This window comes from Accipiter gentilis, chromosome 17 (assembly GCF_929443795.1).
Source record: "Accipiter gentilis chromosome 17, bAccGen1.1, whole genome shotgun sequence".
In the NCBI taxonomy this organism is placed as follows: Eukaryota; Metazoa; Chordata; class Aves; order Accipitriformes; family Accipitridae; genus Astur; species Astur gentilis.
In genome coordinates, this window is record NC_064896.1 from 13,565,388 (window position 1) to 13,578,586 (window position 13,199).

The following is a 13,199-nucleotide window of genomic DNA, read 5'->3' on the forward strand; positions in this document are numbered from 1 at the left end:
CATACATAAATTACCTTTGAGCTAGCTAGCTGGAGTAGGGCTAAAGGCATGGGCTACATTGGTAAGGCATGAAAGGCAGGCTAGAAATTCTGTCCGAGAAATCGAGCAAGCACAACATAGCCAGATCATTCTGAAATCCACACTGATGTCTGCTACTGAGCAAGCTTTTTCAAGCGTTCAGGTGAGCAGATATAAGCCATCATCACACATCACTTGCAATACAGATGACCCTTGAATCCCTGCTGCTTGTGCTGGAAGTGTGGGCACAACTCCTGGCCAGCCTGCAGCAGTTTGGCAGCACTTGCCCAAGCCAAAAGGCAACACTTCCTTTGACTTTCACAGGTGTGAAGCTCAGGCACAGAGACACAGTATGAGGTTAGGCACTAAAAAACAGTGTTAAAAGGTTTGTGCTAGTTAAGGAAATAAGGACTCAGTTATGAATTTCAATACAAATAATATTAGGCCCAAAGGTGAAAACATTGGACATATGACTAAAAAGATCTCCACTTAAAAAATGAAGTGCTCTGCTTCCTTTTTATTGCGGTTATTAATATTGATAGCTCATCCACCAGTGACATTTTTTGTTTGAGGCACACTGTGAACACAATGTCTCCAAGCCTGAGCATTTCAGGGAGCAAGTCTCTAAGTCCCATGAACAGTATTAATGAGTTGCATAATGGTAAACCACATCCACCTTTGGCACATTGAGCTTTCCAGTAATTATCCATAACTCAGTACACTACTTGGGGAACGGATATCCCACAGCCCCCTGTGCCCTGAAGTTTTTACGCACACTAATTGTTAGCAATACCTTCCAACGACCTCCCATACAATCCTTTTAAACTGTAGCTGACTACCTAAGAGAACAGCTTTTTAATAACCCAGTTTTTCTAGTGGTACCTTAGGGGCTAGAGACCCCAGGCTGCAGTAAGGATTGCCCTGATGGAGTCCCTGTGACAGGCCTTGGGAAGAGGGAGCCTGGCTCCGCACGGCATCTGGCATCCCCACTGCCTGCAGGAGGGCTCCAATGAGCATGGCCCTTTGCAGGGGATGACAGGATTTGGGATAAGCCCAGGGCAGTGAGGGAAATATGGTGTCAGGTACATGGAAACATAAATGAGAAATTCATTTAATTGTTCTAGCTAAAGCTATTGGAGATATAAAGCCATGACAAGAACGCATTGCTTTGGACAGGCGTGCAGTTACGTCATTTGCAAGCAGGCCACATCTTCAAGGTCAATTCTTGCCTTGATATTTTTCTTTAAAAAGAACATATTAAAGACCATCATTACAGCCTCAAATCGCTATCTAAATCACATAATGAGATCATATTCCCTTTGAATGGAAGAATCTTACTTCAAGCTTTAATGACATTTAAAAAAAAAACAGACGACTGCAAGCCTCACTGATGGCTTTCTATGATATCCACCTCTGCCTTTATATAATTAAATCTAGAAAAGATTGTGCCTTAGGGCTACACTCCCACCACACAATTACTAGGAAATACCAAGCTAATTTTAATACCTGCTTTCATGCTTGATCGTGTCCTCCTGACATTATTCCTTTGTTTGTGAAATATTGCCCCCTTGTAACAAAGTAAAACAAAATCAGACTTCTATCTCAAGTCCCGTTGAGCCATTTTCAGACTCAGGGTCAAAAAGGAACTGCAACATGGCAGTAAAGGCAAAGGTAAGGGCAGAAAAGGATGTTTACAAACCATCTTACAAGAGAGAAAACAAGTGCCACTCAATTTCACAAAGATTCTCCAGAATTAGTTTCAGGTTATTTATGTCATGAGCATCCACTGTCCCAACACATGCTCACAAAGAACGAAATGGACAATCCTAAATGCCAAGAATTTTAGATTAGAAGTATATTTCTACCTTGACATCCTGTAGAAGCACAAACTATATTTCCACCCAATGGCTCTGACCCCAAGCCCACTAAATTATAGCCGAACTCGCTCAGCTGGTTCTCAAGAACAGCTAAGCGATGGAGAAATGACCACATCCCATGGTGCTCCAATCATGCTGAATTTTCCACTCCTCTACTTTATTGTTTCTCTTGTCAGATTCAGACAGGCTCTGTAAACTTCAGGGGCCCTCACAAGGAGGGCTGAATAAACAGGGCCAAATGAATTTTAAGGAAGTACGTCTATTTTTTAAAAGATCCTTATATGCCTGTTTAGCATTTCAGACTTCTGGGCACTGTAGTATACCAAGATCTGGTGTACAGTGGTTTAAATTTAGCATCCACCTATACTTCCTCTCATACAGCCACTCTCCCTGAAATTCTACACAAAATTAATATATTGTGTATTTTTGCATAAACTTCACTGTTTCTCAGAGATGAGAGCATTAAGCTCTTCCTTCAACAATAGTTAAAAGATGGCACTGCAGTTATTTTGGTCCTAGATTTTTAATTAAAAATCTCTGTGGGAGGAAGGAAACTAGACAACCCATAAAGAGCATTTAGGGTGGAATTTATGCTGTGTTAAATGAGCCCAAAGGACTCAAACCGCGCACAGGCTGATGCAGCATGCACAATGAAACCCACTCTCAGCCTCAGTTCTCAGGCCGAAACCTTTCTGCACCTACCTCAGTCCTTTCTTCTCTCCTAGTTCATCTGTGACTTATCAGGTGAAAAGAAGACGACAGGATAAACTCTTTGCACTGGCGCTTTCCTTTGATTCAGCTGGAGGGACCTTTAGGCACCAAGGTGAGTGAACACACATCGTACAAATTTAACTGTGCATTTGGCTTTGCTGATCTCCTCCTACCTGTTCAAATAATACTACCCCAATATTTTTTGCCAGTGACTACTCTGCTACTTGTACAACTGTCCCACTACCAGATGCAGCTGTGTACGTGCCAGGCATAAGCCAGACAGAAACGCTTTGTGTGAGTTATCAGCCATAAGCTAAAGCCCTGGAGAATCCCAGCAAGAAAGCAGTTACTACGAAGTGTGCATTTTGCCTCTGAATTCATTTCAGTGAAAAAGGAAGGTCCCCAAGTGGCTTAAATGTGCTTTGTAGTGGTTGCAAGCTTCCTTTTTTAGAGCTTCTAATACATTTCAATGGTAATTAGTTGGAAACACCTGATACCGAAAACCTGAGTCACCTTTCGCTCATACTGCTTTTATACTGAAATAGTACCGATGGTGGCAGCGAAATTCCTCCTTGCTGATGCCAGCATAAGCCATGGCAGGATCTGGCTCCTCATCTCGTGGGCAGCAAACCTGACAATACAGCTCTTGACAAAAGACAATAAATCTGAAAGCTGTGGAATTCAGAAATTCTCATCACTTTAAAGCTAACCTATACTGACACTGTCTTTTTTTGTTACTGAATGGAAAGATCCAAGCAAAAAAAAACCCTAAACTGAAACAAAACAGTACTGCTCGGCTACAAACCCTCCTTGCTACAGGCACTGACAACTGGAAATACAAGAGGGGTCAAAAGCACCCCTGCCTGGAGAGCTGGGAGTTCCCAGCTGGGGAAGGTAAGGAAAGCACTAGCCATGCAGCACGCTACCAACACAAGGACATCTATGCCAGCTCCAGCATTGCCACAAGGGAGGGAAGAGAGTGCAAAGGAGGATATGGAGAACAAGGGGCACCTGCAGACCCCGATCTATAGATTTATGGATCACACGGACCTTCAACAGCTCCATGTCGAAAGTATAAAGGTGGCTTTAAACAAACAAACAAAAATCCCTGCCTCCCACAAAAACACGAGGTGATGTCTGGCACAGAAGGAAGATCAGGTCCTCAGCATCCAGACTGGCCCTGGCTGAAAGGAAGCCAAACACAATGCAGCCGATTCACAGCATTTTCTTTATCGCAGCGCTAAGAGCAGCCATACAAATTTTTCCAATAAAGAACACAGCAATTTACCACAGGGAGACAGGAGTTAGCAGGAAACACTCCCACTATGTCTGCTACGAAAAGGAAGTGGCAAGGAGAATGGCTAAAAGGTGACAGTTTTTATGAGGCCGGACTTCAGCCCTGCTCAGGGCTGACCAGCTCATGTTTTCCACACCAGAAAAAAAAGTGATAGGCTTCAGCTGCGTGGGTGTTACAAAACAGTACTTAGAGTTGCCACACTATAACTTTTCAAGAGAAACAAACCAAGACAAATGAAAATATTTCAATAGTAACTGTGCTGTGCCAGATCCCCAGGCTGTATAAATCAGGGAAGTTTTGTGGCCTCCTTAGCAGGGTGATGCTGACCTACAGCAGTGAGCACAGTGCTCAGCATCCAACAGGTAGAAGGGAGGCAATCTCAGAGAGACCCGCAATGTCGTAAGGAGGCGGCGGCCGAGAACTAGAGCCCATTGTGCTTTCTGGCAGCTATTTGGACTGTATTACAAAAGTAGGCTTCAGAGTGGTTGCTGCCTACAAGCCTCAAATGCAGAAGAGTTTGTAAACATAAGAGCCCAGATGGAAAAGATGTGAAAAGCTTGGGAGGGTAACGAGGGAAGGAATAAACAAATATCTCTGAAATGAAGTAAGGAAGCACTTAAAATGGCAGAAGGCTAGATGGCCTGTACAGACTTTGTGGTGCCTCTAAAAGGTACAAAACCTTTAACATCCCATGGCTGTGCACACATACCAAGTTCCACTACAGGGCATAAACACAGACTCCTCTTACCAGCTGCCAGTAATAAATACTATTGCTCGACTATTAGCACTCAGTCGGCACAGCAACCAAAAGTGCTAGGAGCTGTACAAACACATAATAAATAATTTCCCCTGCCTGAAAAAGCATATTGGTTTTCTAACCATCACAGACAGCACTTGGACCCAAACATATTTGCTAAAGAGCAACAGACTACACCAGCTAAGGGTTGAGTGAAGCAGAGAACACTAAAGAGTGTAACATTTTAATGTCTTCCCCTTGATCAGGTCAGCTCATTCAGTGTCTTTCCCAGCGAAACTAAATCTTCCACTGCTGTCATCTCTTCATCTTTACAGAAATGTATAAACACGGCTATTAATGACTTGTCTCCTGTGCTGCTCATAATGCATCACCACAGACACCACTGGTGCAATTGCTGTAAGGACGATTGGGTGTTTTATAATGAACAATTTCATATCTGGTTAAAAGTGGAGGCGACGAGACAATTAAAAGGAGCTTTTCAAAACAGCTCAACAATGGATTCTGCAGACTCCTGTGGGAGCAGGGCTGAGCTGATAGTGCTTCTGCCTGTCAATCACATGTAAACTGTCCTGACTGCAAGCCTCACTGCCAAGAACTGCAGGCAAGGACCTGTCTGATGCCTCTGCCTCTCCTTCCAGGGCTGCCAATGTTGCTGGACAATTTAAGGAGAAAGATCAGCTGTTGACAGCCTGTGGCTCCCACCTGATGCCAAGAGAGCAGGCAAAACCCATGAGTCAGCTCAAGGAGAGAAGTAATCTAAACTAGCAAAAGGACTATCACAGATCACTCTCCTCCTAGAAAGCAGCAGCAAAGATCAGGGTGAGCTGGGTTACAACCCAGCTGCGGATTTGTCCAAGGTCAGCTGCTTGCTCTTGATGACCATACGCCAGTTTTACCAACTGCTGCCTGCCTGTGCCACCCCAACAGCCCCGGCACCACACAGTCGCAGCCCCAGCCTGCGGGCAAGAGCCCGAGCCCCAGCCCCACTCATGGCAGCCACCTCCACCACCATTGTCAGAGTCATGGGGAGTCAATGAGCTTGGAGAAAAAACAGCAAAGAAGCTTTCCTCCATGGTCTGTGAAACAAGCCACTTGCAGATCAGAAAGCCGTTGCTGAAGCTGTGCTCAGTCTGGAAGTAACGAAGTTGAGAAACACAGCATTGAAATGGCACTCACAATAAGCAAAGGTGGGAATTAAATGAGATGGAGGTGACACTAACTCATAGGAGGAAACTATTAGGTTCCATGAAACTTTATTTCCCTCAACAGCCCAGCAAGGTAACTGTGCCAACATGAAGCACAATAAAGCACATTCCTCCCCACAAAACTTTGCAGTCTCCTAACAGCACCAGCTTCTCCTCCCCACAGACTCCTTTACCTCACCATCAACCTGTCTTAAAATAACCTCTTACCTTGCAGAAGAAAAGGGTCATATCCATTTATTTACGCTGTAGTAGAAGAAAACCTAGAAGTTTTAGTTGGGTCCCATGTTTCCAAACACCTGTCAGTCACGTGCAATTAAGACAGTTCCTCTCCAGAAGACCCTAGTCTGTTGGTGGCACTGCCTTCCCCCAATTACTCTGAATACAAAGTGTTACCCATTACCAAATGTATTTCTCCTTTGCCTGAAACACCAGGAATTTTTCCTACATGGTTCTGGCTACAAGGCACATACCAATCATCTAGATTAGCGGCAGTACTGGGAAAAAAACCACCAATAAATCATGTTATTTGGGATTATAGTATCCAACTGGAATTTTTTAAAGTTTCTCTCTGTACCTGTTGCCCGTTGATCTCCGGAATGCCCTGCCCTGCCGATGACTGAGGTAAATGACCACAGATACGAATGCTGAGTATTTCACAGCCACCAGGCACTCACTTTTCACTGGCGCAAGTGGCTTTTCAGGACCCAGATTTTCAGTGTTGCTAGAACACCTCTGTATTTCCCTGCCAGCTCAAAGGCACTTCCAAGTAAGCATTACTGGAATTTGCATCTCTGCCACGGCCCTCTTACATTACCAATATGCTGCAAATAAAAACAAAGGTCAGCAACCAGTCTGAAAGTGAATGAAGTCTTATGTACTTTATTCAAAAATAAACTACAGCCATGACTCACAGTCATGACTTTAGAGCCAACACACTGACCAGATCTTAGTTTCTTAACTGAATACATAACAACAGTAACACTAAGTCTTTGCACTGTACCTCCAGTCACAAAGACAAGATTATGAATACACAGCACATTCAACACTCGCTTGTCAAGGAGTTATTGAGGCAGTCTGCAGAGCAAGACTTGTTCTATACATGACTTTGTACCAGTTCACCCATGTTAAATTGCAAGTATTATTTGCTGGTATATTTCTGCCAATACAAGGAAAGTGTGGATGTAATCAGAGCCAAATAAAAGTGCTCTATACTGGAATAGCTTGTTCTGCTTTCCCACAGGGGAACAAGCTACGCTGGTATAAGCATGTTTATACTGGCGTACCTGAATTCACACTAGGGGAGGGTTATATCAATGTTACAGAACAGTAGTTAAAAGTAGTGCAACTTGTTTACGTAGGCAAGACCTAATTTTGTAGAGGATTTGCTCCTGATCTTGAAATCGCTACTAAAATTCCTAATTCTACATGCAATCTAGACACAGAGCAGAATTGGGCTGATCAGGGTTTTAGCTGAATAAAATATACCACAAATCAATATACCACTGAATAATAATAATAAATAACAATATTAATAACAACAACATAAGGAGGAGGCATACTTTCATGTGGACTCTCACTAATAAAGCCAGTTACATCTAGGGGTCTCCATCCCTTTAGACAGGTGAGAAGTTACCCAAGTTATTTAGCAGCAGAGGGCAGTAAAATGGCCAACCTCGTTATATCAGACCGAATTCGTGAAAATGTCAACTGATGAAGCAAATCACAGAATGCTACTGCCACAGCTGCTTCTAGCAGAATTCAAGCCTCAAGGGAGCTGAGTGCCAGTATTTTTGAGCAGACAGGCAGAAATGCAAATAGGGTGTTTAGGTACTTCTAAATCCATTATAGACAGTTCCTGCCAGTCAACAGTTCCCAAAACATAAGGCTACAAATGTTCAAAGAATCCACTGCATTTGCATGAGACACATCCAGCCTCAGAAGCACAGGGATGGAAACAATGAAGGAAGGGGAGACTGGAAGGAGGAGAATGAGAGATGAGGGGAGGAGAGGAAGGCAGGTTAAAAAGGAGAGATTGAAAGGCATAAAGAGGGAGCCTACATGAAGGGAGGATTTTAAAGAGCTATAGGAAAGTAGGAAGGCTGGGATCAGTCTCGGGGAAGGAGGAGGAAAGGACACTCACCGCAGCACTCACTGTCTCAGATGGCAATCAGTCTCCTCTCCCACGAGACACTGCATTCAGAGCCACCGTCCCTACCCCAGATCCTCGCCACCTGCTACGTGCACAGAGGCTTTCTGGTCCCCTCCTGGATGCTACACTCCTCCAAGCTGCAGATCAGCACAGGACCCAGAGAAGACACCCGCACTCAAAGCCTTTGCTCCAGGGGCACATGGCAATGAAACACACCTCCCACATGCTGCCAGCACACTGTCTATGATCCCAGCTCTCGCTCAGAAAACCAGAGCGACTCTAACCACAGTGACTGTGGAAGAAAATCCTGAAAAGAAGCGCAGCATGATTCAACCCAGCAGCATGTCCAAAGAAAGCCTGAAATGACAGCCTTGATGGGTGTGATCTGCCGCTGTTTGTCAGGGGAAGTTTAAACTGCAATGCCCACCGACAGTAATTTAATTGTCAGCACTGTTAACAGTTTCATTGCTGATCAAAGCAGCTGGGCAGCACCTAGAAAATTAGAGCCAGTTGCAGCCACTTATCAAAGCACACCAGCAATAAATAATCTGCAACTCTGACAGACTGTATTCCTGTCACACATAATCTCTTGCACTCTTTCTGTTTCTTTTTAGCGGCTTCTTAGCACACAGAATCACTGTGCAATCAGAAAAAAAATAGCCAGTTCACTCTTTTCTGTAATTAATTTGTAAGGAATAAAGTAAATCCTTGCAACAGTGGGCTGGCGGTGGTGGAAATCACTCGGTGCATTCTGCGCAGGACTCAGATACACCCGAGTTTGACAAAGATTTCTCAGCAGCTGAGATGCAGTAAAAGCATCATTTCCTAAGCTGCACAGAACCTAAACCTGCCATGCAGAGGCAGGTTTGCCAAGCACAGGCGCAGACATTGGGCACACTAGCACAGTATGACTGCTCTAGCTTTAAAAGTAGTCTGATAGATGTTGCTAGTTACAGTATCCCGTAGCGATTGTACACATATTTTAGTAGGCAAGCATGCTTAATTACAGCCCCGCTTCTTCCTGCATCATTCCGTGTCTGGAAAATATCCAAATGTTTTTCCTGCGTGGGTTTTCCTGATATTGCTAAATTAAGTGACAAGCACAAAACACACACCTCGGCCAAAGCTTGCTCCCAAGGCTGTTTGTGCTGCTGCTGTTCTCTGCAGCATGTGCTCCTTCCTGGCCCTCACACTCTCACAGTGAAGGAACAGTTTTGCAAATAACATCTATATCGGCTGGTGTCACCAGCTGCAGTGTATCATCCTGTGTCTTGTTGTATACAGTTTTACAGTGACTTGTCTGGGTTTGTGTCAGATCGGATTCCTCCAAGACATCTGGCTTGATGTGACTGAAAACAATATGCACTAAAAAGCTTTGGAAGAACTCCCACTTGTTGCACTGATTTCTCATGAATAACTGATATTCAAAATGATGGAAAATAAAGATGACAGTGATAATAGTAACAATAAGAAGCCAGCATTTCCGAGGTATTTTACACCTTCAAACTACTATGCAAACAAGGATTAAAATGTATGCATAAACACCACCTTCTACACTTGACAGTCCATAGTTTGCTGAAGTCACCACATCTGCTGAGACATGAAGATCTTTATTTAGATCAGAAATTTCAGCTATCAGAGACACTGTCGCTGTGGGAAGCTGTTGAAATCCTTGTGGGAGGCAATGTTCATGTGTCAGGCAGCACGAACACTGCTGGCATCCTAACGCTGCCACCTTGGAGGAAGTGATACACCCTGCAGGCTCCATGCAAGGATCAATGCTAGGGATCTGCAGCCCCTCTCCCACAAGGGGCTGGGAGAACCAGGGCACCCAGACACACTGCCTACGTGGCTTGGGGTAACCAAGCAGGGGTACCCAATGTGCACAGAAAAAAGTCCAGCCTCATTTAAGAGGGCAGAGAAATCCTGCAGTAAGTTCTGGCAATAAATGACACAAAGAGTAGAAAGTAACTTTTTTTTTACTGCATGTACTAGAAATGGTCTGGGCTGGGGGGCACAGTAAATCCACCCAGCGCATCTGGGGTCTGGGAGCCCGTGTCCAGACAAGATTGGTTTTCTCACTTTCAGACAGTTTTTAAAGGAGCCCTCTGTGATTGGGCATGATGAGCTGAAAGAAAAAATTGGGATGAATTTGAAAATAAAGGCTCACAAAGAACTGGCATTACAAGGGGTCTGAGGTCTCCATTGAGCCAAGAGGATGCAGGCTGGCTCCTGGCTGGGAAGAATACCCCGAGGCCATGCTAGTTGTGAAAGCACAAGGAATTTTCGAGGGCGCATGAGACAAGGAGCTGCCAGGAACAGTTTTGTCCAGGAAAAAGGTTTGATGGTCTCTGCTGGTCCCTTCCAGCCCTATGATTCCTTTGGTTCATAATTCCTCCATTTTCATTGCCCAGCACTGCAAAGTCAGTCTTTAGCACTTGCTTAGGCTGACATTTGCAGCAATGCCAGCAAATCCAACAGTGCTGCGGCCAGTCACCTCTGAGAGACGGTGAGGAATTTTTGAACGGGTAGATGCAGAGGCAGCTCCAAGCAAGCCCTTCACTGTATTGAACCACGAAATGTCACAGCAACCTGGAGGCTCCCCACAAACTGTTTTGGACTCTGGTCTGCCCTTGGCAGCCACAAGAGTCGCTGGCTCCATGCAGGGCCTGACAAACTGCCACTGCATTACTTGTGAGCAATGACACAGCTACCTCCACCATCTCAGCTACACCAAGAGGAAATTCTCAAATTTCTTCCCAGAAGGAAGCTATTACACCTCCCTTCTAAGGTGTCCTGCCTCTTCCTTACACAGCCTAGTTCTGCAAACTGGTATGTGGTTGCTCTCTTGCTAGCTCATACCGCTCGGCTGGACTTTGGTCAGTGGTAACTTGCTTGGGGTCAGTGCGGACAGGATCAGTCTTAACGCTTCTTGATCTTAAAGAGACTTGCTTGAAAGTTGTTTTCCACGTGCCTGGTAACCACATTCCCACTGTTTCTTTCTTTGTTTACGCTCCATTTCTGCCGAGCAACAGCTTCCTTCCTGTACTTGGAAAAGCACGTCTGGGTCCTCAAGCTTATACCAGGTGATTTTCTTTTTAAGTTTGGCTGTACTGTTTGCCTTCCTAAAAAGCACGTGGAACATCTTGATCTTCAAAAAATAAAAGCCAACAGTCAAACAACTGTGGACAACAGACCACTATTAAATGCTGTTAGAAAAAACCACTGTAAAAGTGATGTTAGCACATGCAGCTTTGTGTTGCTAAATTAACAGCGTAAAAACAGAACAAAGAGCAGCTCATGGTCCAGAAGCGAAGCTGCTTTCAAAGACACTACAAATTGGGAAGAACTTGTTAACCTGGCTAGGAAAATCTCAGCATGCTCCCACCTCAAAGTCTACACCGCCCTTTTCCTCTGGGCATGACTTACTTAGCCAAAGACAATGCTCAAGTAACATAAAACACAGCTTCTTCCTACTACCGAAGTAGCAAAGGATGAAAGGCATCTCTCTTTGTATCTTCTGATTTCCTGGAAAAAAAAGGCACACCTTTTTCCTTCAAATGCCTCTGAATCACGGAGCGGATGGGCAGCCCTTTAACCCTCTTCTGGCCAGGCAGCAGGATGCAGGCAGTGCTGGGACAGACTCCCACATCCCTGCTCAGCCCTCCAGCCCCAGGAGCCTTTGGCCAGTGCGGGGATGCCATGAGGTCTTCTCCAGTTGCTCCGGAAAGGATGGCTTAGCACAACTGAGCCTACCAGGCCTTCCCCTGTTTGTACACTCTGCATGGTGTATTTCTAGCTCTAAAAAAAAAAAAACAAACCAAAGCAAACAAACAAGCCAGAAACAACTTATTTTTCTTTCTCATTGTAAATCTGGAATCCTCTTGAAATATCATTGAGGTGAAAGAGATTTGGGCTTTGCATTTTTTTCAGTGGTCACAGAGTGCAAACACACACATATTGACACAAAAGCAACATGCCAGGCTCTACAGAGCTGCTTTTCCATTAAGCAAGATGATTCTTCCCCTGAAGAATTGCTTTCTGGTGTGTGCTTGGCCATGCTTTCTCACTGCTTCCAGACTCCCCATTAACTGCACATTTTCACAACTGCACATTTCAGAATGACAGAGGCAGGCTCTCGGTTTCTAGTAAGCAGCAGATTAAAGCATTCTATATCCAGAATTTTGATAAAGAAAAAACTTTTGGTTCTAAATTGCTGTTCTCAAACATTCTTACAATATCTTTCATGCTGCACCTTCTCAAGTTATTTTCAAACTAAAGCTATTTTTTTAAACAAATATAATTAATTCACCTGTTTTCTTAAATGGCTTCCAAGATGCTCTGTAAACAGGGCCAAGTCTTAACCAGCTCCTTATCATGCCATAAAAAAAAAAAGTATAAAAACTAACATTTCAAACAAAAAAATACATGCTTTTACTGCTATGATTTAAGACAATTCTTAATAGGTTGCGCCAGTGACTTTACCAATACGGCAGCCAAACAAATCTCCTGCTATTTCCCTAATTCCATACACTCATCTCAAGCCTCTCCTATATTTAAAATGGCTGTTGCAGTTTTTATGTGACATTCAGATATATCAAGACAACCATAGGTATAAGACAGAAGCCATAGAAACCAAATAAGGTTCTGACAACAACTTCAGCAGTGACAGCATTTCACACAAGAAGTATAATTTATCCCAGTTCTCTCATTTAATCCTATTTCTCTCAGTTGCGTGTGACAACAGCCTGCTCCTGTGGCTTCACTGAAGTCACTCCTGATTTACACTGGTGACAAGGAAATCAGCGTGCAGATGTGCTCCTGGCTGCCCCAAGCACCAGCTGTGAGAAGGAGCTCCTCTGGGAAGGGTCTGCTCTCTCGCACTGAAACCACCACAGCTTTGCTTTTGAGGAAGCCCCGGGTCAGAGGGAGCAGGCTTGGAGATATGCCAACCCTCCTTTATTATGCTAACAGTCCTACATGCTGAAGAGCGCCTTTTGCCTAAATAGCACCCTTTTCTGTCTGCAAATTAATAGGCCCACAGAAAGTGGGTTATTGACAGTACTAAGGCATGCTTGCTGCTTTATGCGAAGTACAGCTTTGATGGGATGCTGCTTTTGACCAGCAATGCTGCCGCTGTCAGCAATTTAGCTCATGTAAAGAAAGTAATCTTTCTAAATCAGAG

The 13,199-nt window shown here is 44.3% G+C and overlaps 1 protein-coding gene across 7 annotated transcripts in view; it reads right to left on the minus strand.

The window, feature by feature from the left end:
• The window catches only part of OSBPL5 (oxysterol binding protein like 5), a 151,728-nt gene that overhangs the window by 79,916 nt on the left and 58,613 nt on the right, over positions 1–13,199 (minus strand). Inside the window, exon 1 of one of the 7 annotated variants that reach the window (XM_049820515.1) lies at positions 8,231–8,250. The exons of 5 other annotated variants lie outside the window; for them this stretch is intronic. In XM_049820515.1, the coding sequence (XP_049676472.1) occupies positions 8,231–8,239 (9 nt within the window). In that variant the 5' untranslated portion in view covers positions 8,240–8,250. Of the gene's footprint in view, positions 1–8,005; positions 8,176–8,230; positions 8,251–13,199 lie in introns of those variants that run through there. One more of the 7 variants, XM_049820517.1, reaches the window with a different exon arrangement.